The sequence below is a fragment of the Coregonus lavaretus genome (genome assembly GCF_964263955.1).
Source record: "Coregonus lavaretus genome assembly, chromosome: 16".
Lineage (NCBI taxonomy): Eukaryota > Metazoa > Chordata > Actinopteri > Salmoniformes > Salmonidae > Coregonus > Coregonus lavaretus.
In genome coordinates this window covers 27,733,151-27,760,640 of record NC_140003.1, presented here as the reverse complement: position 1 = coordinate 27,760,640, position 27,490 = coordinate 27,733,151, and the positions used below count along the sequence as shown (strand labels likewise).

General features: G+C 42.5%; 1 protein-coding gene across 1 annotated transcript; it reads left to right on the top strand.

Annotated features, from left to right (window-relative positions):
* Positions 1–202: 202 nt before the first annotated feature.
* slc12a8 (solute carrier family 12 member 8) lies at positions 203–27,482 on the top strand (the record flags this gene model as incomplete). Its single annotated transcript, XM_084179923.1, has 15 exons — positions 203–343; positions 2,658–2,804; positions 3,582–3,773; positions 3,997–4,228; positions 14,243–14,356; positions 14,838–14,925; positions 15,166–15,253; positions 22,699–22,845; positions 23,867–24,018; positions 24,111–24,234; positions 24,386–24,815; positions 25,130–25,227; positions 25,323–25,440; positions 25,927–25,987; positions 27,317–27,482. 15 exons carry the CDS (start codon positions 203–205, stop codon positions 27,480–27,482), a joined length of 2,298 nt encoding a protein of 765 aa, XP_084036049.1.
* Positions 27,483–27,490: the final 8 nt, after the last annotated feature.

Below are 27,490 nucleotides of genomic sequence, written 5' to 3'. Positions count from 1 at the left end.
GATTGGTTTTCAGACAATCTTTCCCTTTGTTTTTTTGTCTACTTTGGGGGTTAATGAATATACAAAACTTTTAACCAGGAGTAATATTCACATTGATGACCTTGTTTCAAGGTTTTAAACTCTGGTGTACTTTATGTATCCATCCACTCCAGGGTACTAAACTGGAGTGCGTGCAGGCAGAGGTTTGGTCAAAGCGGTTGTTATGGAAGCGTTGCCATTCGGCCGGACTCTCCACAGGTCTAATGTGGAGGATGTGACAGAACTTCTGAAGGCTAGGGAGTCTAGAAGGGCCAGCGGCAGTAAAACCACACCTGTCCAGGATCTGTTCCATGAGGACGCTCAGGTAGGTTATCATTACAAGTCAAGACGTTGCTGAAATCCAACAGTTGCGTTGGTGTTAAGTTGCCACAAATGTTGCCTGCCCTGAGGGTATGAGGAAATCATCTTTGATGACACAGTTGGAGCCTGGTCCAAGATATGTTTGTGCTGTCTTGTTAAATCTCATGGTCATTGTTATGGCGTGGAGTGGGAAAGACTGCACAAACAGATCTGGGACCAGACCAGTGGCGACCCGTCAATCAGGGCAGGTGGGGGTCTTTTGAGCCCAACCTGTTTAGCTAAAAACTGTTTTGCATGTTATTTTGGCATTAACATGTGTCACATATCAGTTTGCAAACATTGTAGAAATAATTGAGTTAATAAAGCCGCATTCAAACATGGTCTCTTTTTTGCTTTCTTGAGTAAGGCAGCTCCAAAATGCAGGTGTTTCAGCCTAGCTCAGTGCTTTCTGTGGTGGTGGGGCAGCCAGCGGACAATACGGAGCGTAGGGGTTGGTAATGTTCTCTAGTTGCACCGTGATTGGCTCAGTGTTCTGTCACTCATGGGGACACTGCAAAATCTATGGGAAGAGCTTGAAAATTCAAGCCCCTTGGGTGCTGCCGTAGAGTTACATTAGAAGTGCCCATCCAAGAAGGCTCAAGGTCATTGGCCACAGATAAAATTAGGTCAAATCACGTTACATCCACCGTAGCTTTGATTGAACTGATCATGTCAACATCATACTTTCAAAATCTTAGCTAGCAAGCTAGACAAGCAGTCATCATCATGAATCACGTCGACAATCTACTGGCAAATCCTTTTCAATCCTTGTCATATGATGAGAAATTATAGATATAACATATCGGTGCTCATCGGCCATTGGACATAAACATTACACAACAAGTTGGAAATCGCAAATTCAACAATGAGTGGTTTGGAAGGAATCAGTGGCTAACTGCAAGTGTTGCAAATCAATCACTAGCCTGATATTCAGTGGAGTGGGTGAGTGGTCCAAGTCTGGTTTTAAGAGTCTCTTTTCCAAGCTTAATAGGATAAACATTCAACACCATAGGCCAGAAAAGGTTGAATGCATTGGCCATGCTGTCAATCCAGCATGACTTCTGCCGCGTTCAAAACAACTGGAAACTCGGAACTGGGATATCTCAGACTTCAAGATAACTGGGAACTTGTGGAAAAAGACGAGCTCCGACTGGGAAAATACGTTTTGAACGGCCATCCAACTCCGAATTCCAAGTTGGGAACTTGGGCCTCTTTCTAGAGCTCCGACCTGAAGATCACTGACGTCACGATTCGACCTTGTTTTTTTTCTAAGTTCAAAAAATGTATTGTATGCTGCTGCATTAATTATGTAATATGCCAGGGAGATATATATACTGTAGCTAAGAAATTAATACTAAGTATGTTGTGTAGTAAACTGTTAGTAGCCCATGTGCCTCACCCTAATAATTTGGTCCCTTTCCCCCATAACTTGGCCTACTGTTTTGACTTGGTGGTGCACATATAGCCTATATTCTGTTTTAGAGATGTAACCATAGAATATTGTAAGAGCTTTCATTGTCTGCTTATATGACCCCTTTATTTATCATACGGTTCTGACTTGGTGTACAGGGAGAATACTGTAAGAATGGCCCATGTTCTGAATTCTGTCGCTGTACATTTAAAAAGTGCTGAAAAAATAGTTATTGACTACGTCTGTCCTAGATCGCTCATTAATGTCTTAATCGAAATTACGGATTACCCTCTTATCCGCTCGTCGTCCCCTTATGACAGTTTGTACATATCAATTGTCAGTAGAAACCACATTTGTTTAAGCAAGTCAGCCATGTTTTTTTTTAAAGGCAGTAAATGAGGCTGAATGAACTGTTTCGCTGCCAGACCAGGCTGTGCTGATAGCCAGGTGTAGCAGTGGTAAGGATTCACACTATGGTGCTGAAAAGAAAGCTCTGCTGTTGGCACAGCTTTATGTAGGCCCTAACAGTTTGAGGGCACCATTTGTCACTGTTATAGTGCAATTAATTGATTGTTTAGTGTATTTTTTATTTTTTTTTGCCCCTTCGAGATTTACATGCTAAAATAGCCACTGGACCAGACTATAAAAGTTGTGCAGGTAGCTTAGTGGTTAAGAGTGTTGTGCCAGTAACCGAAAGGTCACTGGTTATAATCCCCGAGCAGACTAGGTGAAAAATCTGTCGATGTGCCCTTGAGCAAGGCACTTAACCCTAATTGCTTCTGTAAGTCACTCTGGATAAGAGTGTCTGCCTAAGGACTAAAATGTAAAATGGTAAAAATCTGAAAGTGTCGCCTACTCTAATCTGCAGGGGTCGCAGCATCTCGCTCAGCCATGGTGGAGGGTGAAACTGTTTGTGTGGGAGCCTGTCTTGTTTGGGACATGGGATGGAGTCTTTACTACCTGTATGATCAACATCTTTGGTGTGGTGTTGTTCCTCCGCACTGGGTGGCTGGTGGTGAGTTGGAGTTTCATTTAATTTCATTCAATACATTTATTTGACAGGGACGATGCACACAAATCAACATTTATGTAAATGTACCAGATTTGGCCAGCTAGCTAGTTTTCAACTGTAGTCCCAGGGCAGGTAGCTGTAGGCAAGAGTTTTAAGGGTGGGATCTAGACTAGTGTTTCTTTATGATCTTATTCCAAGTGACCACCTAGGGGTCCCCATACTCAACAGGCGGACCACGGGGGCCGGATCTGGACCCAGAGCGGGGTCAATATGGACCGCATGTTTTTGGTTGAGGGGGGGGACTGTCGGGCTTCGACCCCTGGTATTATATGTATACATAACATGGCAAAATGTGTAGAATTGTAGGGAATGAGCATTAAACCTGGAAAACGTTCTCTCCGCCATGAAGAGGGGTGTGAACAGTTTGGGTTTGCATGGGTTGCGAGTTGGGGGTTTGTTACTATGCCGATGAATGACAATAACCATTCGGACATTTGCCACCTAGGAAATTTGTGTGACTGGACCTTCTGAAATAGTACTTGAGTAACTCTGCCCTAGGGTGTGCACATTTTGGTTCTATCCCAGCAATAACACACCTGATTCAACTAATCAAGGGCATGGTGATTCATTGATTTGTTGAATCAGTAGTGTTAGTGCTGGGCTAGATCAAAAATGTGCACACCCTGGGCGTACCCTAGGACTGGAATGAGAAACACTGATCTAGGACCTGCTCCATATATTGTATGACTTTCTTTTTGTTTTTTCTCTTGATGATGTAAGGGGAACCTAGGTGTGTTGCTAGGTATGCTCCTGGTATCTGTGGTGGTTATCGTTGCCTTGGTAACAGTGATGTCAGGCATCGGCGTCTGCGAGCGCTGTGGGGTCGGTAGTGGTGGAGTGTACTCCATGATCTCTACTGTCCTGGGAGGAAGAGTAGGAGGGACCGTGGGGCTCCTGTATGTTTTCGGCCAGGTGAGAAACAGCATGTTTGTGTGTGTGCGCGCCTATATGTTTTCATTCCCCCTTCATCCCCCTGCAACCCTTTGCCAGGTCATTGTGGTAAAGGAGAACTCACCTTCAGTCAACTCACCTTTTAAAACAAAGATTATATAGCTAAATAAATAAAAAGATGAATCTATATGTTTACATACAAAGGTCTCATGTATGTCTTCTGCGTGGGTTTTGATTTCAACAGTGTGTGGCTGGAGCCATGTACATCACAGGGTTCTCGGAGTCTATCGCCCAGCTCCTGAACCTGCAGAGTGAGTGGGCCGTTAGAGGGATGTCTGTAGTTGTCCTGCTCTGCCTTCTGGGTATTAACCTCGCCGGGGTCAAATGGATCGTCCGTCTCCAGCTGATACTACTGGCCATGCTGGCTGTCTCAACGCTGGACTTCGTTATAGGGACGTTTTCCCACCTCGACCCAGGTGTGTACATAACATGGCCTGCGGATGTGTTCTGCTTGACAAAATCGCATGGACTGTAGTGTATAGTGAACTGACAGAAGTGTGTGTGTAGAACTGACAGAAGGGCCATGAGTGCCAGGAGTAGCACAGTGGTGGTGTGAGGAGTTGTTCTTGTTTAGCCTAGATAAGTGGTTCTCAAACCTCTCCTTGGGGGACCCCCAGACGTTTCACAATTGTGTTGTAGCCCTGAATTAGCTCACCTGATTCACCTAGTCAAGGGCTTGATCATTCGTTGACTAGTTAAATCAGGTGTGCTAGCTCTGGAATAGTTCAAATACATGGAATGGCTGGGGGTCTCCGAGGAGAGGTTTGAGAACCACTGGTTAGATCACAGGTTCAATTAACAATTTTGTCCAGTAGGTGTCACTGTGCCATAATATAGCCTGGAGGATAACCACAAGCTTTCTCTGTACTGCATTTACTGTAGACTTCAGAGTTCATAAGCCCTCTCTCAGCCCCCTAGCTTAGTTGCAAATGTACTGCACCTCTTACTTCATACTCGTCATACTCTTATGCAGTAGCAGTAGCATATAAACATACCTAGTTCTTCCCCTTGGTCAAATAAAATCACAAATGTTCTTTGGTTGTAGAGAACCTTATAGGCTCCCCATCAGTTTGACGTTTCCAGACTGTGTGTGCGTGCATGTAGTAACTTGTGAACAAAAATAATGCAAAAAGGTGTACCCACACACGCTTCAGCCCAGCTTGAACAAAAATAATGCATACTGTAGAAAAAAGGTGTACCCACACACGCTTCAGCCCAGCTTGAACAAAAAAGGAATCAGGTGCTTGACTGAGGGACTTACCCCAGGACACTTCAACTGGTGACTATTCAGGAAAATAAAGAAAAAGGAGCACTCTGTTTCTGCATTGATCTGAAATATTGAATGCATGCGGTAATCAGTGATGAGGCAAGTTTGATTGACTCAGGCAGCACTCAGTCTTGTGTAATGTTTACCCAGAAGGTTTTTCATGATGAGGATATGGTGGGTGTGGTTTACCCAGATTTGTTTTTCTTTCCCCGGCCTTCAACAGGAAGTTGATCCCTGCTCTTCCTGTTCTCACTGATTATCCACTTCCTGTCCAGTCCAAGGGAAGAGCACAGGTTGCGTTTCAAATGGCACCCTACTCCTTATGTAGTGCACTACTTTTGACAAAAGTAGTGCACTGATTAGGGCAGGGGTTCTCAAAGTGGGATCCGCAGTTAATGCAGGGGGTCCACGGCCAGATTATTATTATTATTATTATTATTATTACATTTTTTTGCATTTATTTTTTTATGAATATTACTAACAGATTAAATTACTTTTGGCCAAGGGATCCGTGGAATAAGTTTGAAGTGTGCAATACATTTTAATAATATTAATCTACAATTTATGTTCTTAACGCTAGGCAACATGGGCCTGTGGGGCTCACAGGGATATTGGTATGCACAGTACTCCACCAATAAAAAAATTATAAATAAATGCACTGTAATTTAAGCTTTAAAACTGAAACGTTTTCTCTCTGCCTCATGGCAAAATGTGTAAAATTGCAGGAAATCTGCTTTAAAGCTGCAACAACAAAAAATCACTCTGCCCCATGACAAAATTCACTCTGATGCCAAGAGGCGGGCCTTGTAAATGTTATCTGCAGACGTCATAGTAAAACTCCTTGTAGACTATTTTTATTGCACTCGAGTTGTGTTCTGATTATGAGGGGGTCCCTGATGGATTTGCTATCACAAAAAAAAAAAAAGAGAATAGGGTGCCATTTGGGATGCAAACACACAGTGTTCCAGTAGGAGCTGGGCATTTCTCCTTTCTTTCTCTCAACAAACCACAAAGTGCGCTACCTAATTGGTGGTGGTGGTGATGGGGGTTGGTTTAGTTCAGGAAGCTGAAACCTTAAACCTTACCCCTTCAACATCATGACTCTCCTCTCCTTTACAGTCCAAACCATTCATCCCTAATGATCCTCTCCTTCCCAGTCAGAACCCAGAGCCCAGGTCTGCGTCCCAAATGGCTACCTATTCCCTGCATAGTGCACTACTTTTGACCAGGGCCCTATGGGAAAAGGGTGCCATTTGGGATGCACCCCAGAGCTGCCATAGGGATCACTTCTCGTGGTTGTGGCCTAGTGAAACTGATGCAGTGGATTGCCCAGGCATTTCTCAATAAGTTGCTGCTGTGTTTTGAGGCGATCTCATGATTTGGCACGGAGCCACCCTGTCCTCCAGTCTAGCAGACTAGGACTGCGTCTGAAATGGCAAACTATTCCATATATATTGCACTACTTTTGACCAGGGCCAATAGAGCTTTGGTCAAAAGTAGTGCACTCTGTAGGGGATAGGGTGCCATTTCGGATACACCCTTGGTTGGGGGCTGTACGGCCTGCTTTGGCTGGCACCTCCTTTAAAAAGGAGGTGCCAGGCAAATGTGTTTATAGTTTGATAACACTTTAGATCAGACTATCAGACTGGTGATTTGAGTAGAAGGCCAGTTGGGCTGGTCGTCATTAAAATTTTTAAATTTTAGTCATTTAGCAGACGCTCGTTTCCAGAGCGACTTACAGTTAGTGAGTGCATACATTTTTTTTTTTTTATTCCCCCCCCCCCCATAGGGTCAAGGTGGTCTCAATGGTTAATGCTGTCTTTTATGGCAAGATTTATGTATTTCTGGTCATGGATGAAGTAGATTAAATTCTGAAACTGAAGTGTCAAATACTGTAGGTTTCAAGAATGACACATTTTGTCATTTAGATAGGTTGTCTATGTTACGGAAATGTTGTAGTAAAGGTTTGGTTACTGCTTATTACACTACCAACAGCCAGATGGTTACAGTTTTATTTACCCCATCTACCTGTCTTGATAACTAACTGACTCTGACTGTACTCTTAAATTTTTTTTAAATTATTATTATTTTATTTTTTAGCAGACGCTCTTATCCAGAGCGACTTACAGTTTTTAGTGAGTGCATACATATTCATACTGGCCCCCCGTGGGAATCGAACCCACAACCCTGCAAACGCCATGCTCTACCAGCTGAGCTACACGGGACAACTAATGCGGTATAGATGTCTGAGAGGTAAAGGAATGATTAACAAACAGTTCCTCGTGGGAGAATCCAGAAGCTCTATGCCACTCCCAGTAGTGCCATAACTTTGAGTGAAATATAAATACATTTTAAATATCTTCTAAATCTCTAACATTTCTGCATCGTTATCCTGATACTGATCTGTGCTCTGTGTGGGAAAACTCATTATATGAGTCAAATGGGAATACATCTAACCCTTTAAAAGAGAGAACACGTTTTGATTTGTGAAGTGATCTTAACTTCCTTCCCCTGTTCATGTAACTGTTTAATGATGTAGTCTGACAAGTAATTCCTGGCTGCAGTAGTGTGGTCTGACTCTCGGGTAGTCTCAGTAGTGTGGTCTGACTCTCGGGTAGTCTCAGTAGTGTGGTCTGACTCTCGGGTAGAAAAAATACAGGAGTCTCAGTAGTGTGTACACTGGACGATAAAGTCATCTTCTTCATAACTAATATAATAACTATCCTCTGTCCTCACGTTATAGAGTCTGTGAATCATGCATGCATGTGTTCATTTATTTAACCAGTGGAATTTAAGGGTATATTTCCTGTAACCAAAGGTGTTGGCACTCATCCCCCCCACCCCCCTTTCACTTGTCCCTCTTGATCTTAATTTGAACTCTTTTCCAGATTGAACATACAGGAAGTTCCAGAATGTGTTTCATTGTTTTGGTTGTAGGGTGTTAACCGGGCTCACCCACATTTTTGGACAATGACAAAAAGAAAAGGCCGGAACCCAGATTTGAGAGAGCTGCTCTTGAGACCAAGCGCCAAATCATCACATCCTGTGATATTATGAAGGGTCCTCCAATCAGAGGATCAGGGACTCCTCCCAATGAATACTGTCCTGGTTGTGGGTCAAATCCAACTAAATAAATAGAAAAGTGAATTATAGGATCTCTATGGTCATGGTCACCATTCTCCAGTCAGCACGCATGCATACTTTTTTTAATTGTATTTTTTTAAACCTTTGGTCAGTGTGGGTGAATGAGAGAAGTGGGTAGAGCTGTGTCGGTTGAAGTTGGTGTGTGTTAATACCATTATGTTATACAGTGGCTTGCGAAAGTATTCACCCCCCTTGGCATTTTTCCTATTTAGTTGCCTTACAACCGGGAACTAAAATTGATTTTTTATGGGGGTTTGTATCATTTGATTTACACAACATGCCTACCACTTTGAAGATGCAAAATAATTTTTATTGTGAAACAAACAAGAAATAAGACAAAAAAACAGAACTTGAGCGTGCATAACTATTCACCCCCCCAAAGTCAATACTTTGTAGAGCCACCTTTTGCAGCAATTACAGCTGCAAGTCTCTTTGGGTATGTCTCTATAAACTTGGCACATCTAGTCACTTGGATTTTTGCCCATTCTTCAAGGCAAAACTGCTCCAACTCCTTCAAGTTGGATGGGTTCTGCTGGTGTACAGCAATCTTTAAGTCATACCACAGATTCTCAATTGGATTGAGGTCTAGGCTTTGACTAGGCCATTCCAAGACATTTCAATGTTTCCCCTTAAACCACTCGAGTGTTGCTTTAGCAGTATGCTTAGGGTCATTGTCCTGCTGGAAGGTGAACCTCCGTCCCAGTCTCAAATCTCTGGAAGACTGAAACCGGTTTCCCTCAAGAATTTCCCTGTATTTAGCGCTATCCATCATTCCTTCAATTCTGACCAGTTTCCCAGTCCCTGCCGATTTAAAAACATCCCCACAGCATGATGCTGCCACCACCATGCTTCACTGTGGGGATGGTGTTCTCGGGGTGATGAGAGGTGTTGGGTTTGCGCCAGACATAGCGTAATCCTTGATGGCCAGAGTACCTTCTTCCAAAAGTTTGGGGAGTCTCCCACATGCCTTTTGGCGAACACCAAACGTGTTTGCTTATTTTATTCTTTAAGCAATGGCTTTTTTCTGGCCACTCTTCCGTAAAGCCCAGCTCTGTGAAGTGTACAGCTTAAAGTGGTCCTATGGACAGATACTCCAATCTCCGCTGTGGAGCTTTGCAGCTCCTTCAGGGTTATCTTTGGTCTCTTTGTTGCCTCTCTGATTGATGCCCTCCTTGCCTGGTCCGTGAGTTTTGGTGGGCGGCCCTCTCTTGGCAGGTTTGTTGTGGTGCCATATTCTTTAAATTTTTAATAATGGATTTAATGGTGCTCCGTGGGATGTTAAAAGTTTCTGATATTTTTTTATAACCCAACTTTGATCTGTACTTCTGCACAACTTTGTCCCTGACCTGTTTGGAGAGCTCCTTGGTCTTCATGGTGCCGCTTACTTGGTGGTGCCCCTTGCTTAGTGGTGTTGCAGACGCTGGGGCCTTTCAGAACAGGTGTATATATACTGAGATCATGTGACAGATCATGTGACACTAAGATTGCACACAGGTGGACTTTATTTAACTAATTATGTGACTTCTGAAGGTAATTGGTTGCACCAGATCTTATTTAGGGCCTTAATAGCAAAGGGGGTGAATACATATTTACGCACCACTTTTCCGTTATTTATTTTTTTAGAATCTTTTTAAACAAGTTATTTTTTTCATTTCACTTCACCAATTTGGACTATTTTGTGTATGTCCATTACATGAAATCCAAAATAAAAATCAATTTCAATTACAGGTTGAAATGCAACAAAATAGGAAAAACGCCAAGGGGGATGAATACTTTTGCAAGGCACTGTATAAGTGTGGTGCTCGTGGACACTGGGGTTGTGTCCCAGATGGCACCCTATTCCCTACATGGTGCACTACTTTTGACAAGAGCCCTATGGGGCTATAGAGAATAAGGTGCCGTTTGGGACACAACCTGCCTGGGCCTGTCTGTTCTGTTGTACTTCAGTTACATTATCATTGTTTGGATAGAGGGAGATCTCGGTTGGTCATGTAATGTACAGGAATTTGGTGGGTATTGTTGTTTCATTTTGAAATTTGACCTTGTTATTATATTTAGTTTCTAAAAGCGAGGTCGGTGTTGGGTTCGTTCTGTGGTGTTGCTGCAGTGTTAGAATGAGAGAACATGAGGTGTCTCTTTCTCTTTCTCTCTCTCTCTATTACTCTCTCTCTTACTTTCTCTCTTACTCTCTATCTCTGTCTCTCTATATTAGTTTCTCTCTCTCTCTCTTACTTACTCTCTCTCTCTCTCTCTATATTAGTTGCTCTCTCTCTCTCTTTCTCTCTCTATATTAGTTGCTCTCTCTCTCTCTCTATTACTCTCTTTTACTTACTCTCTATCTCTCTCTATATTAGTTGCTCTCTCTCTCTCTCTTACTCTCTCTCTCTTTATTACTCTCTCTTACTTACTCTCTCTCTCTCTCTCTTACTCTCTCTCTCTATATTAGTTTCTCTCTCTTACTCTCTCTCTCTATTAGTCTCTCACTCTCTCTTTATTACACTCTCTCCCCCACCTCTCTCTAATACAAATTACTCATCACACAGAAGACATTTGTAAGACTAGCCACCTCCTCTAACTACTTGGCTCCAACTGCCCCTCTGTTTAAGAAACTCAATATATTGTCTATCTACAACATTAATATACTCCACTTATGCGCCTACAAATACATATACCTCCCAGACAGCCTACCTAAACCTTTCAATGGATTCTTCTAGGTTAATTCCCAAATCCATGCGTACATCACAAGACTCTGCGATAACCTTCACCCTCCCCACTGCCGCACCTCACATAGTCAATTCTCTATCAGATACAGATGTTCCATACTCTGGAATTCCTATCTTCACATTGCCAAAACATCATCATCCCTCAATAACTTCAAACATAGACTAGGGGTCAGCCTGATGAACCAAACTACCCAGTAGTCTCCTCCATGTAGCCTAACTCCCACATGCACACACATAATCAAGCATGTTTTTTCTTGTATACTGAGTATAGAATGTACATTTATAATTAGTATGCTCGTTTTAACAGATTTTTAAAAAACGTATTTGTATATTGGGTTTTGTGGTGTGATTTTTCATATAGGCCCTTTTAGGTTTCCAACCTCATCTGCACACAGTTTTTACCAGTTTTCTATCTGTACTATTTTTTCTTTCACTGTTTTTCTTTGGTGCGAATAAATAAAACCTAAAACCCTACCTCTCTCTCTCGCTCTCTCTCTCTCTCGCTCTTCCTCTTGGACTTGGAACCAGCAGGGCTTCTGAAAAGGGTGGCGACTTCCTTTTGGATAAACATGTCATTCTTCTGAGAGAACAAATTCTTTCCCATCGCAAGATAACCATGAGGGAAGTGTTTGATGTTCTTACATAGGCGGGTCCTTCAGATTTCACCCTCTGGATTAAACCTTTTAACCCCACCAGAACATGGCTCTGTCCCAAATGGCGCCCAATTCCCTATATAGTGCACTACTTTTGACCCTATGGGCCCTGGTCAAAGGCAGTGCACTATATAGGGAATAGGGTGCTATTTGGGATGCAGCCTTACTGTACCTCAACCTCGGGAGGAACCACATGAACCATTACAAAGACTTCAGGAATAGTTTCTTGCAGCTGAATAACTTGATTCATACAAGCTTTTATTAATGGTCATTGAATACATTTCTTTATATTTTCTTGTTTTTTAATTGCTTGTAGGCTGTTTGTGTAGGCTTTCCATTTACTCCACAGTTGCTTATATAGCTGTACTGCTTGCAGTCCTCCCTGCATATCATGACCAGCTATGTGCGCTGAAATCTAAACTATCCATACTCCACATGCCCCATGTAACATTTTATAACGTGGTGTGAACAAATCAATCATGTCCACCCAACGGTAAAGCAGCACAATGTTTATCTCTGTGCTTTTCTTGCAAATGTTTGTCGGGCGCCTGTGTGAGGGTTGTTGTCTGTGAGTGAGCACGCCCAGCCCAGCTCTCTCTCTGTGCTGTTTAACTTGGCTAGTGTTACTGTAAACTAGGTCCTGGCCCCCTGATTGCACGCATCTAGGCAGGGCGAATATGGTTCCTCTCCTCCTGGACAGTTACATAAGGGGCTGGGTTATGGTTAGGGTTCTAAGGGTCTGGAGTTGTCTGTCAGGATCAGAGCAGACACTTCTGTCTTGATCCTGGGGGGTTAGAGTTAGGGTTAGACTGGTTCCTGAACCCAGCCCTGGTCTTACCTAACACTGGAAAAAAGACTAGGGTCACTCTCTCTCTCTCTTACTCTCTCTTTCTCTATTACTCTCTCTCTTTCTCTTTATTTCTCTCTCACTCTCTCTCTTAGACTGCAGAATCAGGTTGCTGTTAAACAGTCCGATTTTCTTTCATCCTTCCAACTAAATATCATGTCAGAAAAGCATTTGGAAATGTGACGTAAAGAGGAGCGCTACGTGAGCAGTAGTGAAGTCACTGTCCACATAAGACAGTGAAGACCCACATCATACCGGCACTCTCAATAAAGCCAACTTATCATCTGACCATATCCTGTGATTTCTTTATTCTGTATCAGTTAAAAATATTTTTACTTATACAGCTCACAGGTTTTTAGCATAGCCCCTTTTACACTCCTGGCTTACCTCTACTAGCTAACCACTAGCAGCCTTGAAACACAGATCAGCACATCAGCAGTTCTTGTACTGTTACACACAATCAAGATAAACCTTTACCATCATAGTAGACATTGAACGACTATAACCAAACTGGCTAGAACGCTGTTGTTGGCCGACGGTAGCTATAGCTAGCCACATGCTAACCTGAGTGCTACTACTAGCAGCAGTACATCCAAGTATAATGGCTAACACAAACATTGGCTAGCATGATATCTTGCAAGTTATATCGGCCAATAAAGATCAGGCAGTTCAGCAAAAATAAAGACTTTTAAAAAAACAATTACATTTAATCCAATTGGTATTTATTTCTGCAAAATGGTGGTTGTAGCTTGCTTGCTTACTATCTAGCTAGCTTATTCCACCCCCAAACACCATTCTAGATTCATGTGAGTGGGCCAGTTTGACATAACATGACAACTCTTTGGCCACTTTAGTACCTACTTACACGATTCACCTCCATCACCGAAGCCACCCGCCGTTGTGCTGTAGTAACACCGGTGCGGTCAGTGGACTTGGAGTCTTCATTGACTGTGGGCACAGAACCATTTATTTCCCTCAGCTTCATGGTGAATCAATCCACTCTTCTAATGTTGGTAGCCATCATAATCGTTTTTGACAGTGAGCCCTGCCTGTGACTTAAGAACCAGGCAGGGGTTCCCCTGCCCCAGTCTGCCCACCGCATCCTCACTAAGCGGCCCTACTTTCTTCCTATCTTATCGCATTTCGGGCCAAACATGCATAGCGATAAACAGTGGTTGTAGTGCACTGCCGCCACCACCAGGCCGTTCCCTTCTTGACGTCAAAGCCTAAATGTATTGTTGGAGTTTTCAATAAATGTAATTCAAATTGCTAAAATGGAAGTGTATAATTATTGTGTTTTTTTATAAACTTTTGCATAAAGTCAGTTTTAAATGTAATATCATCAATCTATGTTGTTAGATTTGTGAAAATATATTGTGCAACCTGCCCTTTAAAGCCTGCAGTAAGGATGCTTTATAACCTGTTATGAGGTCCTGTGTAACTCAGTTGGTAGAGCATGGCGCTTGCAACGCCAGGGTTGTGGGTTCGATTCCCACGGGGGGCCAGTATGAAAAAAATAAAAATTATGCACTCACTAACTGTAAGTCGCTCTGGATAAGAGCGTCTGCTAAATGACTCAAATGTAAAATGTAAATGTAATGAGCATGTATGAGCCTTAATAATAATCAGCAGGTTTTCCGTAAAATGTTACCAGAAGTTATGGAATTGGGCAGGAGTTAAAATGCCTAAGAGCATTATGAAAACTTAATGATCACGATATCCACACAAATAAGAGACTTAACTTTATGCTGAATCTCTGTTAAACCTTGGCCTTTGTGGATGTTTTGTTGTTTCAGAGCATGGCTTCGTAGGGTACTCCCAGGAGCTGCTACGTAAGAACGCTCTACCAGACTACACAACAGGAGAAGGATTCTTCACTGTATTTGGAGTGTTCTTCCCCGCTGCTACAGGTGAACTACTATAGCCATGTTTACAGCTGCTTACGTGTTTACATTTTGGTAATTTAGCAGACACTCTTATCCAGAGTGACTTATACAGTCTGTGCATTCAACTAAGTAAGTAAGTAAGTAAGTAAGTAAGTTACAAAATCACATATCACAGTCATTGCACAGTCCCTGCTCTAGGTCTAACACTGTCACATTCTAGTGGTTCAAAGGACCGACTATAAACAATGCTTTAAATGCATCTGTAAGGTGTCCTGCTGTTCAATGGTCATAAACAATGCCCTTTTCTAGCCATAGGTGTGAGCTTCCACAGTGACAATTTATATAAATGTGGTTATAATAGTTATAATTATAATAGTTATAGTTATAATATAATAATGATCTAGTCCTGTCCCTGGTGCTTCGGTGTGGTGGCAGGCTTCAACATGAGCTCTGATCTGTCTGTGATCATAACAGTCAATCCTCCTGTCCTGTGTCTTGTATGTAGGTGTGATGGCAGGCTTCAACATGAGCTCAGATCTGCAGAGACCTGAACACAACATCCCTGTGGGAACACTGGCTGCCGTCTGTACCTCGTACGTGTCTGTTGTTACTACCAACACTTATATCATTGAGGTGTTCCAGGACTTGTTCCTCAGCCTTTTTTTTGCTGGGGATTAGAAAAACATTATACCATTTTATCTTTATTCCCACACCACTCCCAACATGCCATGAAGCATTTAGGATCTTGTGACATAATTTCCTATTTATAGTGAGATGTGTGATTTTCAATCTAACTGATGAAAAACTGGGGGTGGTATTGTTGGCCACTACAGGTGGTTCCTGTATCTGGTCTTTGTGTTTCTGCTGGGAGCCATCTGCACCAGAGAGGCACTGCACTTCGACTTCTTAATAGCAGAAAAGGTAAACTCTCTCTGTCCATCCTCCTTTCCTCATTGTGACCATAGTGACTACTTCCTTTTGAAGAGCTTACTCTCTTTCCTATTGATGATCAAGTTCAGAAGTATTCATGTCCAATGTACAGTGAGGGAAAAAGGTATTTGATTCCCTGCTGATTTTGCACGTTTGCCCACTGACAAAGAAATGATCAGTCTATAATTTTAATGGTAGGTTTATTTGAACAGTGAGAGACAGAATAACAACAACACAATCCAGAAAAACGCATGTCAAAAATGTTATAAATTGATTTGCATTTTAATGAGGGAAATAAGTATTTGACCCCCTCTCAATCAGAAAGATTTCTGGCTCCCAGGTGTCTTTTATACAGGTAAAGAGCTGAGATTAGGAGCACACTCTTAAAGGGAGTGCTCCTAATCTCAGCTTGTTACCTGTATAAAAGACACCTGTCCACAGAAACAATCAATCAATCAGATTCCAAACTTTCCACCATGGCCAAGACCAAAGAGCTCTCCAAGGATGTCAGGGACAAGATTGTAGACCTACACAAGGCTGGAATGGGCTACAAGACCATCGCCAAGCAGCTTGGTGAGAAGGTGACAACAGTTGGTGCGATTATTCGCAAATGGAAGAAACACAAAATAACTGTTAATCTCCCTCAGCCTGGGGCTCCATGCAAGATCTCACCTCGTGGAGTTGTAATGATCATGAGAACGGTGAGGAATCAGCCCAGAACTACACGGGAGGATCTTGTCAATGATCTCAAGGTAGCTGGGACCATAGTCACCAAGAAAACAATTGGTAACACACTACGCCGTGAAGGACTGAAATCCTGCAGCGCCCGCAAGTTCCCCCTGCTCAAGAAAGCACATATACAGGGCAGTCTGAAGTTTGCCAATGAACATCTGAATGATTCAGAGGAGAACTGGGTGAAAGTGTTGTGGTCAGATGAGATCAAAATCGAGCTCTTTGGCATCAACTCAACTCGCCGTGTTTGGAGGAGGAGGAATGCTGCCTATGACCCCAAGAACACCATCCCCACCGTCAAACATGGAGGTGGAAACATTATGCTTTGGGGGTGTTTTTCTGCTAAGGGGACAGGACTACTTCACCGCATCAAAGGGACGATGGACGGGGCCATGTACCGTCAAATCTTGGGTGAGAACCTCCTTCCCTCAGCCAGGGCATTGAAAATGGGTTGTGGATGGGTATTCCAGCATGACAATGACCCAAAACACACGGCCAAGGCAACAAAGGAGTGGCTCAAGAAGAAGCACATTAAGGTCCTGGAGTGGCCTAGCCAGTCTCCAGACCTTAATCCCATAGAAAATCTGTGGAGGGAGCTGAAAGTTCGAGTTGCCAAACGTCGGCCTCGAAACCTTAATGACTTGGAGAAGATCTGCAAAGAGGAGTGGGACAAAATCCGTCCTGAGATGTGTGCAAACCTGGTGGCCAACTACAAGAAACGTCTGACCTCTGTGATTGCCAACAAGGGTTTTGCCACCAAGTACTAAGTAATGTTTTGCAGAGGGGTCAAATACTTATTTCCCTCATTAAAATGCAAATCAATTTATAACATTTTTGACATGCGTTTTTCTGGATTTTTTAGTTGTTATTCTGTCTCTCATTGTTCAAATAAACCTACCATTAAAATTATAGACTGATCATGTCTTTGTCAGTGGGCAAACGTACAACATCAGCAGGGGATCAAATACTTTTTTCCCTCACTGTAGGTGTGATGTGTGTGATAGAAGGAGTCAGGCGCAGGAGAGTAATACGCATCCAAAGAGTTTATTCCATCGATAAACAGTTGCGCGAGCATGTGACAACAAAACTCAGGCACAGGGGAAATATCTACCCAGGCAACAACAAGGTAAGGGTAGCTCAACCGAGCTACACACAGCTCACTACAAACAATCACCCACACAGACAAGGAAGCAGAGGGAACACTTATACAATTACTAATTGGGGATAAGGACCAGGTGTGTGTGATTAATTAGACAAGACAAGTGGAGTGATGATAAATGGATCGGCAGCAGCTAGTAAGCCGGTGACAACGAACGCTAAAACCTGCCCGAACAAGGAGGGGAGGCAGCCTCGGCGGAAGTCATGACAGTACTTCCTACACATTCTTCAACATTTTGAACATGTACACAGACATAGGCTACACAATAATTGTCTGTGTGTTCCCTTATATCCTAACTGTGTGATAGGCATAATGGGAATCTGTTATTATAAGTGTGATGAAGTAGCCTGGTCACATATCTGTTTATGTTGTCTTGCTAACTTCTATGCTAATTATTGTAATTACCGAAATGAGAGAAACGTTGTACTGCTGAGGTCAATACCCTCCCACCCCCCCACCCCCACACTCTCCCCAGTCACAGCTGTCCCTACACCAGCTAGCAGGGGGAGGTGGTGGGAGGGTGTGGGCGCTAGGGTTGATACACTGTACAGGGGGTGCAGCTCAGCTGTCTGGGGTGGGGGGTTGGATTAGTGGGTGGTGGTGTACGGGTGGTTGAGAGGGATGGGCTATCTGTTGCATATGTGTACACATTATCTACAGCATATGGTACAGCAGAAATACTATTGAGCTCAGCGCAAATATACAGCACACACATTTTGTACACCAAGTTTTTTTTTAAGGGGGTAGATTAGCTTTAAAATTGCAGATAGATTGTAACTTCCATCAATGTAATTGTCTGCATCACTTCCAATCCCCCATATGTTTTTTTTTCTCGCAAATATATATATATATATATATACATACACAAACATATACACATACATACATATAAATACATACACATACATACAGTGAGGGAAAAAAGTATTTGATCCCCTGCTGATTTTGTACGTTTGCCCACTGACAAAGAAATGATCAGTCTATAATTTTAATGGTAGGTTTATTTGAACAGTGAGAGACAGAATAACAACAAAAAAATACAGAAAAACGCATGCCGAAAATGTTATAAATTGATTTGCATTTTAATGAGGGAAATAAGTATTTGACCCCCTCTCAATCAGAAAGATTTCTGGCTCCCAGGTGTCTTTTATACAGGTAACGAGCTGAGATTAGGAGCACACTCTTAAAGGGAGTGCTTCTAATCTCAGTTTGTTACCTGTATAAAAGACACCTGTCCACAGAAGCAATCAATCAATCAGATTCCAAACTCTCCACCATGGCCAAGACCAAAGAGCTCTCCAAGGATGTCAGGGACAAGATTGTAGACCTACACAAGGCTGGAATGGGCTACAAGACCATCGCCAAGCAGCTTGGTGAGAAGGTGACAACAGTTGGTCCGATTATTCGCAAATGGAAGAAACACAAAAGAACTGTCAATCTCCCTCGGCCTGGGGCTCCATGCAAGATCTAACCTCGTGGAGTTGCAATGATCATGAGAACGGTGAGGAATCAGCCCAGAACTACACGGGAGGATCTTGTCAATGATCTCAAGGCAGCTGGGACCATAGTCACCAAGAAAACAATTGGTAACACACTATGCCGTGAAGGACTGAAATCCTGCAACGCCCGCAAGGTCCCCCTGCTCAAGAAAGCACATACAGTGGGGGAAAAAAGTATTTAGTCAGCCACCAATTGTGCAAGTTCTCCCACTTAAAAAGATGAGAGAGGCCTGTAATTTTCATCATAGGTACACGTCAACTATGACAGACAAAATGAGGGAAAAAAATCCAGAAAATCACATTGTAGGATTTTTAATGAATTTATTTGCAAATTATGGTGGAAAATAAGTATTTGGTCACCTACAAACAAGCAAGATTTCTGGCTCTCACAGACCTGTAACTTCTTCTTTAAGAGGCTCCTCTGTCCTCCACTCGTTACCTGTATTAATGGCACCTGTTTGAACTTGTTATCAGTATAAAAGACACCTGTCCACAACCTCAAACAGTCACACTCCAAACTCCACTATGGCCAAGACCAAAGAGCTGTCAAAGGACACCAGAAACAAAATTGTAGACCTGCACCAGGCTGGGAAGACTGAATCTGCAATAGGTAAGCAGCTTGGTTTGAAGAAATCAACTGTGGGAGCAATTATTAGGAAATGGAAGACATACAAGACCACTGATAATCTCCCTCGATCTGGGGCTCCACGCAAAATTCATTAAAAATCCTACAATGTGATTTTCTGGATTTCTTTTTCTCATTTTGTCTGTCATAGTTGACGTGTACCTATGATGAAAATTACAGGCCTCTCTCATCTTTTTAAGTGGGAGAACTTGCACAATTGGTGGCTGACTAAATACTTTTTTCCCCCACTGTATACAGGCCCGTCTGAAGTTTGCCAATGAACATCTGAATGATTCAGAGGAGAACTGGGTGAAAGTGTTGTGGTCAGATGAGACCAAAATGGAGCTCTTTGGCATCAACTCAACTCACCGTGTTTGGAGGAGGAGGAATGCTGCCTAGAGGAGAACTGGGTGAAAGTGTTGTGGTCAGATGAGACCAAAATGGAGCTCTTTGGCATCAACTCAACTCACTGTGTTTGGAGGAGGAGGAATGCTGCCTATGACCCCAAGAACACCATCCCCACCGTCAAACATGGAGGTGGAAACATTATGCTTTGGGGGTGTTTTTCTGCTAAGGGGACAGGACAACTTCACCGCATCAACGGGACGATGGACAGGGCCATGTACCGTCAAATCTTGGGTGAGAACCTCCTTCCCTCAGCCAGGGCATTGAAAATGGGTGGTGGATGGGTATTCCAGCATGACAATGACCCAAAACACACGGCCAAGTCAACAAAGGAGTGGCTCAAGAAGAAGCACATTAAGGTCCTGGAGTGGCCTAGCCAGTCTTTAGACCTTAATCCCATAGAAAATCTGTGGAGGGAGCTGAAGGTTTGAGTTGCCAAACGTCAGCCTCGAAACCTTAATGACTTGGAGAAGATCTGCAAAAAGGAGTGGAACATAATCCCTCGTGAGATGTGTGCAAACCTGGTGGCCAACTACAAGAAACGTCTGACCTCTGTGATTGCCAACAAGGGTTTTGCCACCAAGTACTAAGTCATGTTTTGCAGAGGGGTCAAATACTTATTTCCCTCACTGTATATACATCTCCTTTTTTTAAAAATATATTTCCCTTTATTACTTTCCAACCCCACCACCCCTTCCCTAATTGGAGTAAACTAGTGAAGAACAATGCTTAGGCCTCTACTTCCAGCTTATACATGCTATATACATTTTATGGACACAGTCAATTTTACAATAATTATATTTTGTTTGTTTTTACTCCTGAACTTCCTCTACCCTCAACCTCTCTGATCATTTTCATGAAGTCCATCCGGTTTGCTTCTATATGCCATATCTTTCTAACTGTGCTCTTTCACAAAAGCTCTCAACCTATAACCTATATACTTATTATGGACACAGTATGCTTTACATTAGTTATCTTGTTGTTATTAGTTGTTAGTTGTTATTAGTCCCATCCTTTAACTCCATTCAACACCACCCATCTATCTCTTAACACCGTCCATATTGGATTTCTATTTGCCATATATTTTTCAACTGTATTGTGATGTTTTACAAAAGTTCTGAACCCTTCTATTCTCATTGTTTCTACAGATTGTAAATTGAAAATAAACATTTTTGCTAAAAGTATTATTATATTATTGATCGATTGAGTATGACTTTTCAGATCACCCAGTAGTGCTATCTGCAGAGTTAGCTCCATGTAAATATTGCAATCCTTTAGCCATTCCTGGACCTGTGTCCAAAAACAAGCTACAAATGGACAGTACCAAAACAAATGATCTAATGATTCTGTCTCTTCGCAGCAAAATCTGCAGAGCTGGGAGGATTGTATCCCCCATATAAATAACATTCTATTGGTAGCAAGAATTTTGTATAATAATTTAAATTGAAAAATTCTACGTTTTGAATCCGGCGTCGTTTTGCGTATCAGTTCATAAACACTATGCCATGGAATCGGTACGTCAAATCTCTTCGCAAATATTTTGCAATCTATATGGGACGGCTGTCAATCCTTTGGTCCTTGATTGAAACTGGTATAATTTTCTTTAACCAATTATGTTCTTTAATGCAGGGCCGACAGACAAGTTCCTTACTTTTTCCCCCTTCCACTTTCCTCTTCCATTTTTGCGGTAATGCTGCAATTATTTGGTTGTAATTTTAGGTAGAGCAGACATTTCCATATCTTTTTGTTAGCTGCATGTGCGACATAACTCCACCAGTCCTACCGATGATATCATTTACGAAGATTATACCTTTTATAAACATTCTTTCAAAAAATAAAGTTTTTTTATCAATTAGTATATTTGAGTTTAACCACAATATTTGTTGCATTATTTGTTCTTTCGTTTCTGGAGGATTAAATAGAAATTGCAACCAATTTTCAATGGCTTGTTTTAGAAATTGTGATATTTGGGAGATGATTTCCTTTTCAAACTGAAAGTGAGAGGTTGTAATCTGAATAAAGGGAAAAAGGCCATTCTTGAACATTGGGTGAGACAATCTTACTGATTTGCTAGAGAACCAGTTCGGATTTAAGTATGACTGAAGCTTTTAGTGATAGGTCTAATGCTTTAATATTTAATAATTTCTGTCCTCCGAATTCATATTCATTATATAAATAGGCCCATTTCATTTTGTCTGGCTTGCCGTTCCAAATAAAATTGAATATTTTTTTCTCATATAATTTAAAAAACTGTTTGCTAGGCGTAGGCAAGACCATAAGCAAATAGGTAAACTGGGATAATACTAAAGAGTTAATCAGGGTGATTGTTCCACAAATGTACAGGTATTTACCTTTCAATGGTAGCAAGATCTTATCTATTTTTGCTAACTTTCTATTAAAATGTAATGGAGTGAGATCATTTATTTCATTTGGGATATGTGTTCTGAGTATATCCACATCACTATCAGACCATTTTATTGGTAAACTACATGGTAATGTAAAAATTGTATTTTTTAGTGATCCAATACGTAATATAGTAAATTTATCATAATTTGGTTGTAATCCAGAGAGGTTAGAAAATGTATCTAGATCCCCTATGAGGCTGTACACCAAGTTCTTTGCAAACAGATTTATTTGTGATTTCAAAAAAATGTTTACTCATGGTAACACTTGATTTAAAGCCTGCAGGTAAATCAAATCAAATTGTATTGGTCACATACACATATTTAGCAGATGTTATTGCGGGTGTAGCAAAATGCTTGTACAAAGTTGCTTAGGAGCTAGAAGCAGAGCTGCCATGTCTGTCGGCGCCATCTTTTAACTAGTAAAGTGTTACCAAATGTGTATATGAAATTGTTCTAATTGCAAAAATACCTACATTATGTCCTCCTTTTGATTCCTGCTTCTAACCTATTTTCATAAGGGGTTGGTTGAGCAGAACTTAGCTGCGTGTAGTCATCATGGGACCGTACTCTAGCCTCTTTTCCTCCTCTGTTTGTTTGTTCCAACTTCCCAGGTCTCCTTGGTGGGTTTCTTGTTTCTCCTGGGCCTCTACATCTCCTCGCTGGCCTCCTGCATGGGTGGTCTGTACGGGGCACCCAGGATCCTCCAGGTCATCGCCCAGGAGAGGGTCATCCCAGCCCTGGCCTTCCTGGGACAAGGGGTTGGTTTGCCTGGCAGGATGGTGGATGATCCATAAATCCAAAATTAAGAGAAATGGATCAGGGGCTCTATGTATTAAGCATCTCAGAGTAGGAGTGCTGATCTAGGATTTTAGTTCATAATGAATAAGGTGACATAGATTGGGTGGACCTGATCCTAGATCAGCACTCCTACTCTTAGACTGTTGATACAGCTCCTGATAATCATTCTCACGTGAACAGTGCCACAGAACTAACCTAAGCCAAAAAACACATTGTGCTGCTATAAACAGTTTGTCACAACTTGAACTGAACATTTTCTCTCTTGGCTAAATCAGAACCATCAAACACAATATAGTCTGTCTCGAGTAGGTGGGGGGTGATACCAGTACGACGGGTGGGTTCCATGGGAAACGGTGAGAGAACGGCCTGATTTTAGAGTGGTCAGTTGAGTAAACTAACCTCACAGAGAAAAAGAGAACGGATGGAGCATCCCAAATGTCACCCCATTTCCTATATAGTTCACTACTTTTGACCAGAGCCCTATAGGTTCTGGTTAAAAGTAGTGCACTATTTAAGGAATAGAGTGCCATTTGAGATGCAGCCTGAGTGTAGCCTAACGGTTGGTCGTACCTTATGAAACACAGCACACTGAACCCCCCTTCCTCTCCTCGGACCACACGCCCCTCAGTACAGAGTGGCATGTACTGTGTGTGTGTTCGTGTTTGCTGGAACCAGGCCCTAGACATCTCACCCCGAATCAAAGCCTCAGAACAAACCCAGGAAGGGAGACGGACGGGCCGGCCCAGATTGGCCTGGAACACTGCCAGAAAGGGAGAGAGAGCGAGAGAGTACCAGTGGTGGTTCAGGCAGCTTGGCTGTAGTTCTAGTCAGAGCAGGCTTAGTCTGAAAACACAGCAACCTTTTTAAACAACCGGTTTGGCTCTTTTGTTGAAATTAGAGCTTCTCAGCAGAGCATAGCATATCTTCCTCTTTTTTTCTCGCTCTAGCTCTCTCTTTGTCTGCTCTGTCTGTCTCCAACAGAAAGGTCCTAATAAGACTCCGGTGGCGGCCATAGTCTTAACTAGCCTGCTGACCATGGCCTTCGTCTTTATCGGACAGGTCAACGTCCTGGCCCCCATCGTCACCATCAACTTCATGCTCACCTACAGCTTCATTGACTACTCCTACTTCAGGTGTGTGTGTGTGTGCATTGGGCGGACATGTGTGCTGGAACCAGACCCAAGACATCTTGAATCAAAGCTGACTTTGACTACTCTTACTTCAGTGTGGCGATGACCTATAACCTCCAGCCCAGAGAGAAGAGGGTTGGTCCTGCCAAGAGGCCTGGGACTGGAGCCTCATCCTTCACAAACCATACTTCCAAGCCCCTCATGACCACCACCCACCAGGTTATTTTATGTTTTTTCATAAGTCAATACATTTGTCAAAATTCTGTTAAATGTTGAGTTCAATCAAGTGTCAATCAAAATTGATGCAAATTCATTTTCAGGTCAGTACAATACATCACAAAACAATACTTTTCCCCCCACAATCCACCAGGGTTATGGTACAGAGGGGGACGGTGAGAGCCCAGGGAAGGGGACCCTGTTAGAGTTTACTAGGGATATGGACCAGATCTTCCCCCTGCCCAATGGTGGTGAACAGGAGGAGACAGAAAAGGACAATGCCACAGAGAAGGTCTCCATGCCAGGCCTGAGAGGCAGGATCAGGAGGGTGAAAGCCCCCGGCAAGAAGACACTGATGGACAGCTTTGGGCTAGACCGTAAAAGCAATGCCTTCCCTAGTGAGGGAGATGAAGATGGAGAAGGAGGGGTTGATCAGGCTCCCCCAGGTCCAGGAGAGTGTGTATCCCCCCAGGAAAGGTCAGGAGAGCCCAGCCCTGACCCTGAGGAAGTGAGGCAGGACAAGACCCTTCCCGGTCATAACCCCATAGAGCTTGACCCTCCAGGGTCACAGAGAGAAAACACTGGTGAGGAGTACTTCGACTTAGAATTTTAGTTCACTTTTGGCATTTATTAAGTGGTACCATTGGGCACATGGTGCACAGCTCTGATTCAGTCAACTTCATCACTCCCTGTGTGCGTGGGCATGCATGAGTTTGTGTGTGTCGGCATTTTACGACATTCTCTACTTAATTTGCAACCATTTACCCACCTCATAGAGTACACTATTTACATAGTGTTGTAATAGTAAAATAGGTTATTGAATGTCTGGATTGTGTCTACCTTTCTGTTATAATGCCTGTTGTTTATACTTCATTCATTTCTGTAAATATTATGGCAGGTTCTGACTGTAAACCAGACTACCAGGGATCAGAAATCCAACGGATGCCTGATTCCTTCTATGCCAAATTCTGCAACCACTGGATTGCACTGATTGGTGTAAGTAAGCCAGTAAAACATGCAGTATAACAGTTCTGCCCTATTGTATCTAAATGTATTTTCTTGATTACTAATGTTTTTTCCCCCCTGTGCAGGCATTATGTTCCATCCTGATCATGTTTGTCATTCAGTGGGTCTATGCCTTGGCCAATATAATAGTCGCCTTGGTCCTCTTCCTCTACATTGGAAAAGCAAGCCCTGGCCTTCCAATAGGTGACTATCCATCCATGTCAACAACTGTCACATTCACACATCTCTGTGCATTTCTAATACAAGAAAGTGTGTCAGTCACTGCTGAAGCCTTCAGTTACAGTCTCTCAGCCACACAGCTGTTCAGCAGGATAGTTAGAATAGCTGAGGTAGAGGATTCTGCAACTCTGTGATATACAATCTCCCCTCCATACAATTCCCTGCTTTGCTCCCCTAACTCAAGACTGTGACAGAGGCATACTGAAGATCACACATGCACACCACACATGCCACAGGTGTCATGGTTAGTGAAATGGTTTTCATATTTTACAGGTCACACAAAGATCTCCTACTGTATATCAGAGGAATAGTTTTTTATTCTGGAGTGGCAAGCGTTAGCTTATTGAATACATCTAACTTAGATGTTTTGTTTTTGAAATATGGTTTATAATATCAGCTAGTAGTAGATGTATCATATTTATTACAATGTTGTTTTTTGTGTGTTTACAGGAGTGGCAGCTCGTTTCAGCTTTTTCAGATGGATTAGGACAACCCTGAGCAACCTAGGAAGGTATACAGCATCAAAAAAACTTGTATAAAATGATCATCATTCATCATGTATTCAGCTTTCTAGTGTATTATGTTTAGCGTTGTCTTTAAAGGTAGACTCAGCCTAGAGCATCACCGCAGATATTGAGATGAGCGAGATGCAAGACTTCGCTCTCACACAGTCACAAAACAGTATCTGCGCATGTGCACAGGTTCGCTTCACGCTGTTCACAGCGTGGTAGCCACGGGACCAAAACAGCGAAGAAGTTGAGCCTTACGCTTCAATGCATCTACGTCAAATCGCTACCTTTATATAGTATAATCATTAAATATAGTAGACAGAAGCAGTGAAATCAACGTCTTGGTAACCAAGTTAAGGAAATGTTCAGGAACTCAGGAAATGCTCGTACAATATCAGCTTGGAGCAGCAACAACAACCGAGAGCACTGAAACACTGTACAGTATCTTTCCATACACAAGGCCAGGTCAGCTGGTTGCTTGTGATACAGTACGCACAGAGTCACCCTCTGGAGCTGTTTACCACTGTTTCTGGGTTCAGAATATAGGGAGTACAAAAAAAGTTGTCTCAAATAGCACCCTATTCCCTATATAGTGCACTACTTCTGATTAGGGCCCATAGGGCTCTGGTCAAAGTAGTGCACTGTTTAGGGAATAGGGTGCCATTTGGGACAAGATCCTGGTCAAAAGTAGTGCACTATATATGAAATAGTGTGCCATTTAAGACTTTGCCACACTGTAGTACAGTATGTTTGTAGAACTGTCATATAATAGGCCTGCCATTTATTTACATTTTACATTTTAGTCATTTAGCAGACGCTCTTATCCAGAGTGACTTACAGTTAGTGAGTGCATACATTTTCATACTGGCCCCCCGTGGGAATCGAACCCACAACCCTGGCGTTGCAAACGCCATGCTCTACCAACTGAGCTACACAGGACTAACTTTATGTTGAACTGGTCATGAGTACTAAGCACCAAGACATTATAAAGGCTTGTTGTACATGCTTATAACAAGTAATAAAAGCATCATACCTGCAGGCTTTAAGTAAACTGTTTGTCATGAGTACCAGGAACTACATTATAAATGAAATTATTAATTGAAGTTATGAAGCATCATATCCTACCTGAAGACTTATATTAATGTGTTACTGATATATTAAACTGGAATAAACAGACAGCTTTCTAATTCTATTCTATTTATGTAATGTTTGCTTTATTTAAGAGGAGACAGGGATTGAACTCCGGTCTTCGGGTTGCATACATGTGCCAAGACCCCAGACCATGGGGCCTGCACATTCTATTCTAACTATTCTAATGTCCTGTCCTTCAGCGGTGAGTATCCTCGGGACCGGATGGTCGTGACACCCTCTCTGTCAGGAGTCGGCATGGAAACTAGGCAGCTGACAGAAGAAAACCTGGACTTTGCCTCTCGGGACCGCTACCACCAGTCTTCCTTTATCGAACCAGACAGGATGGCACACCTACAACTCAACTGATCACCACA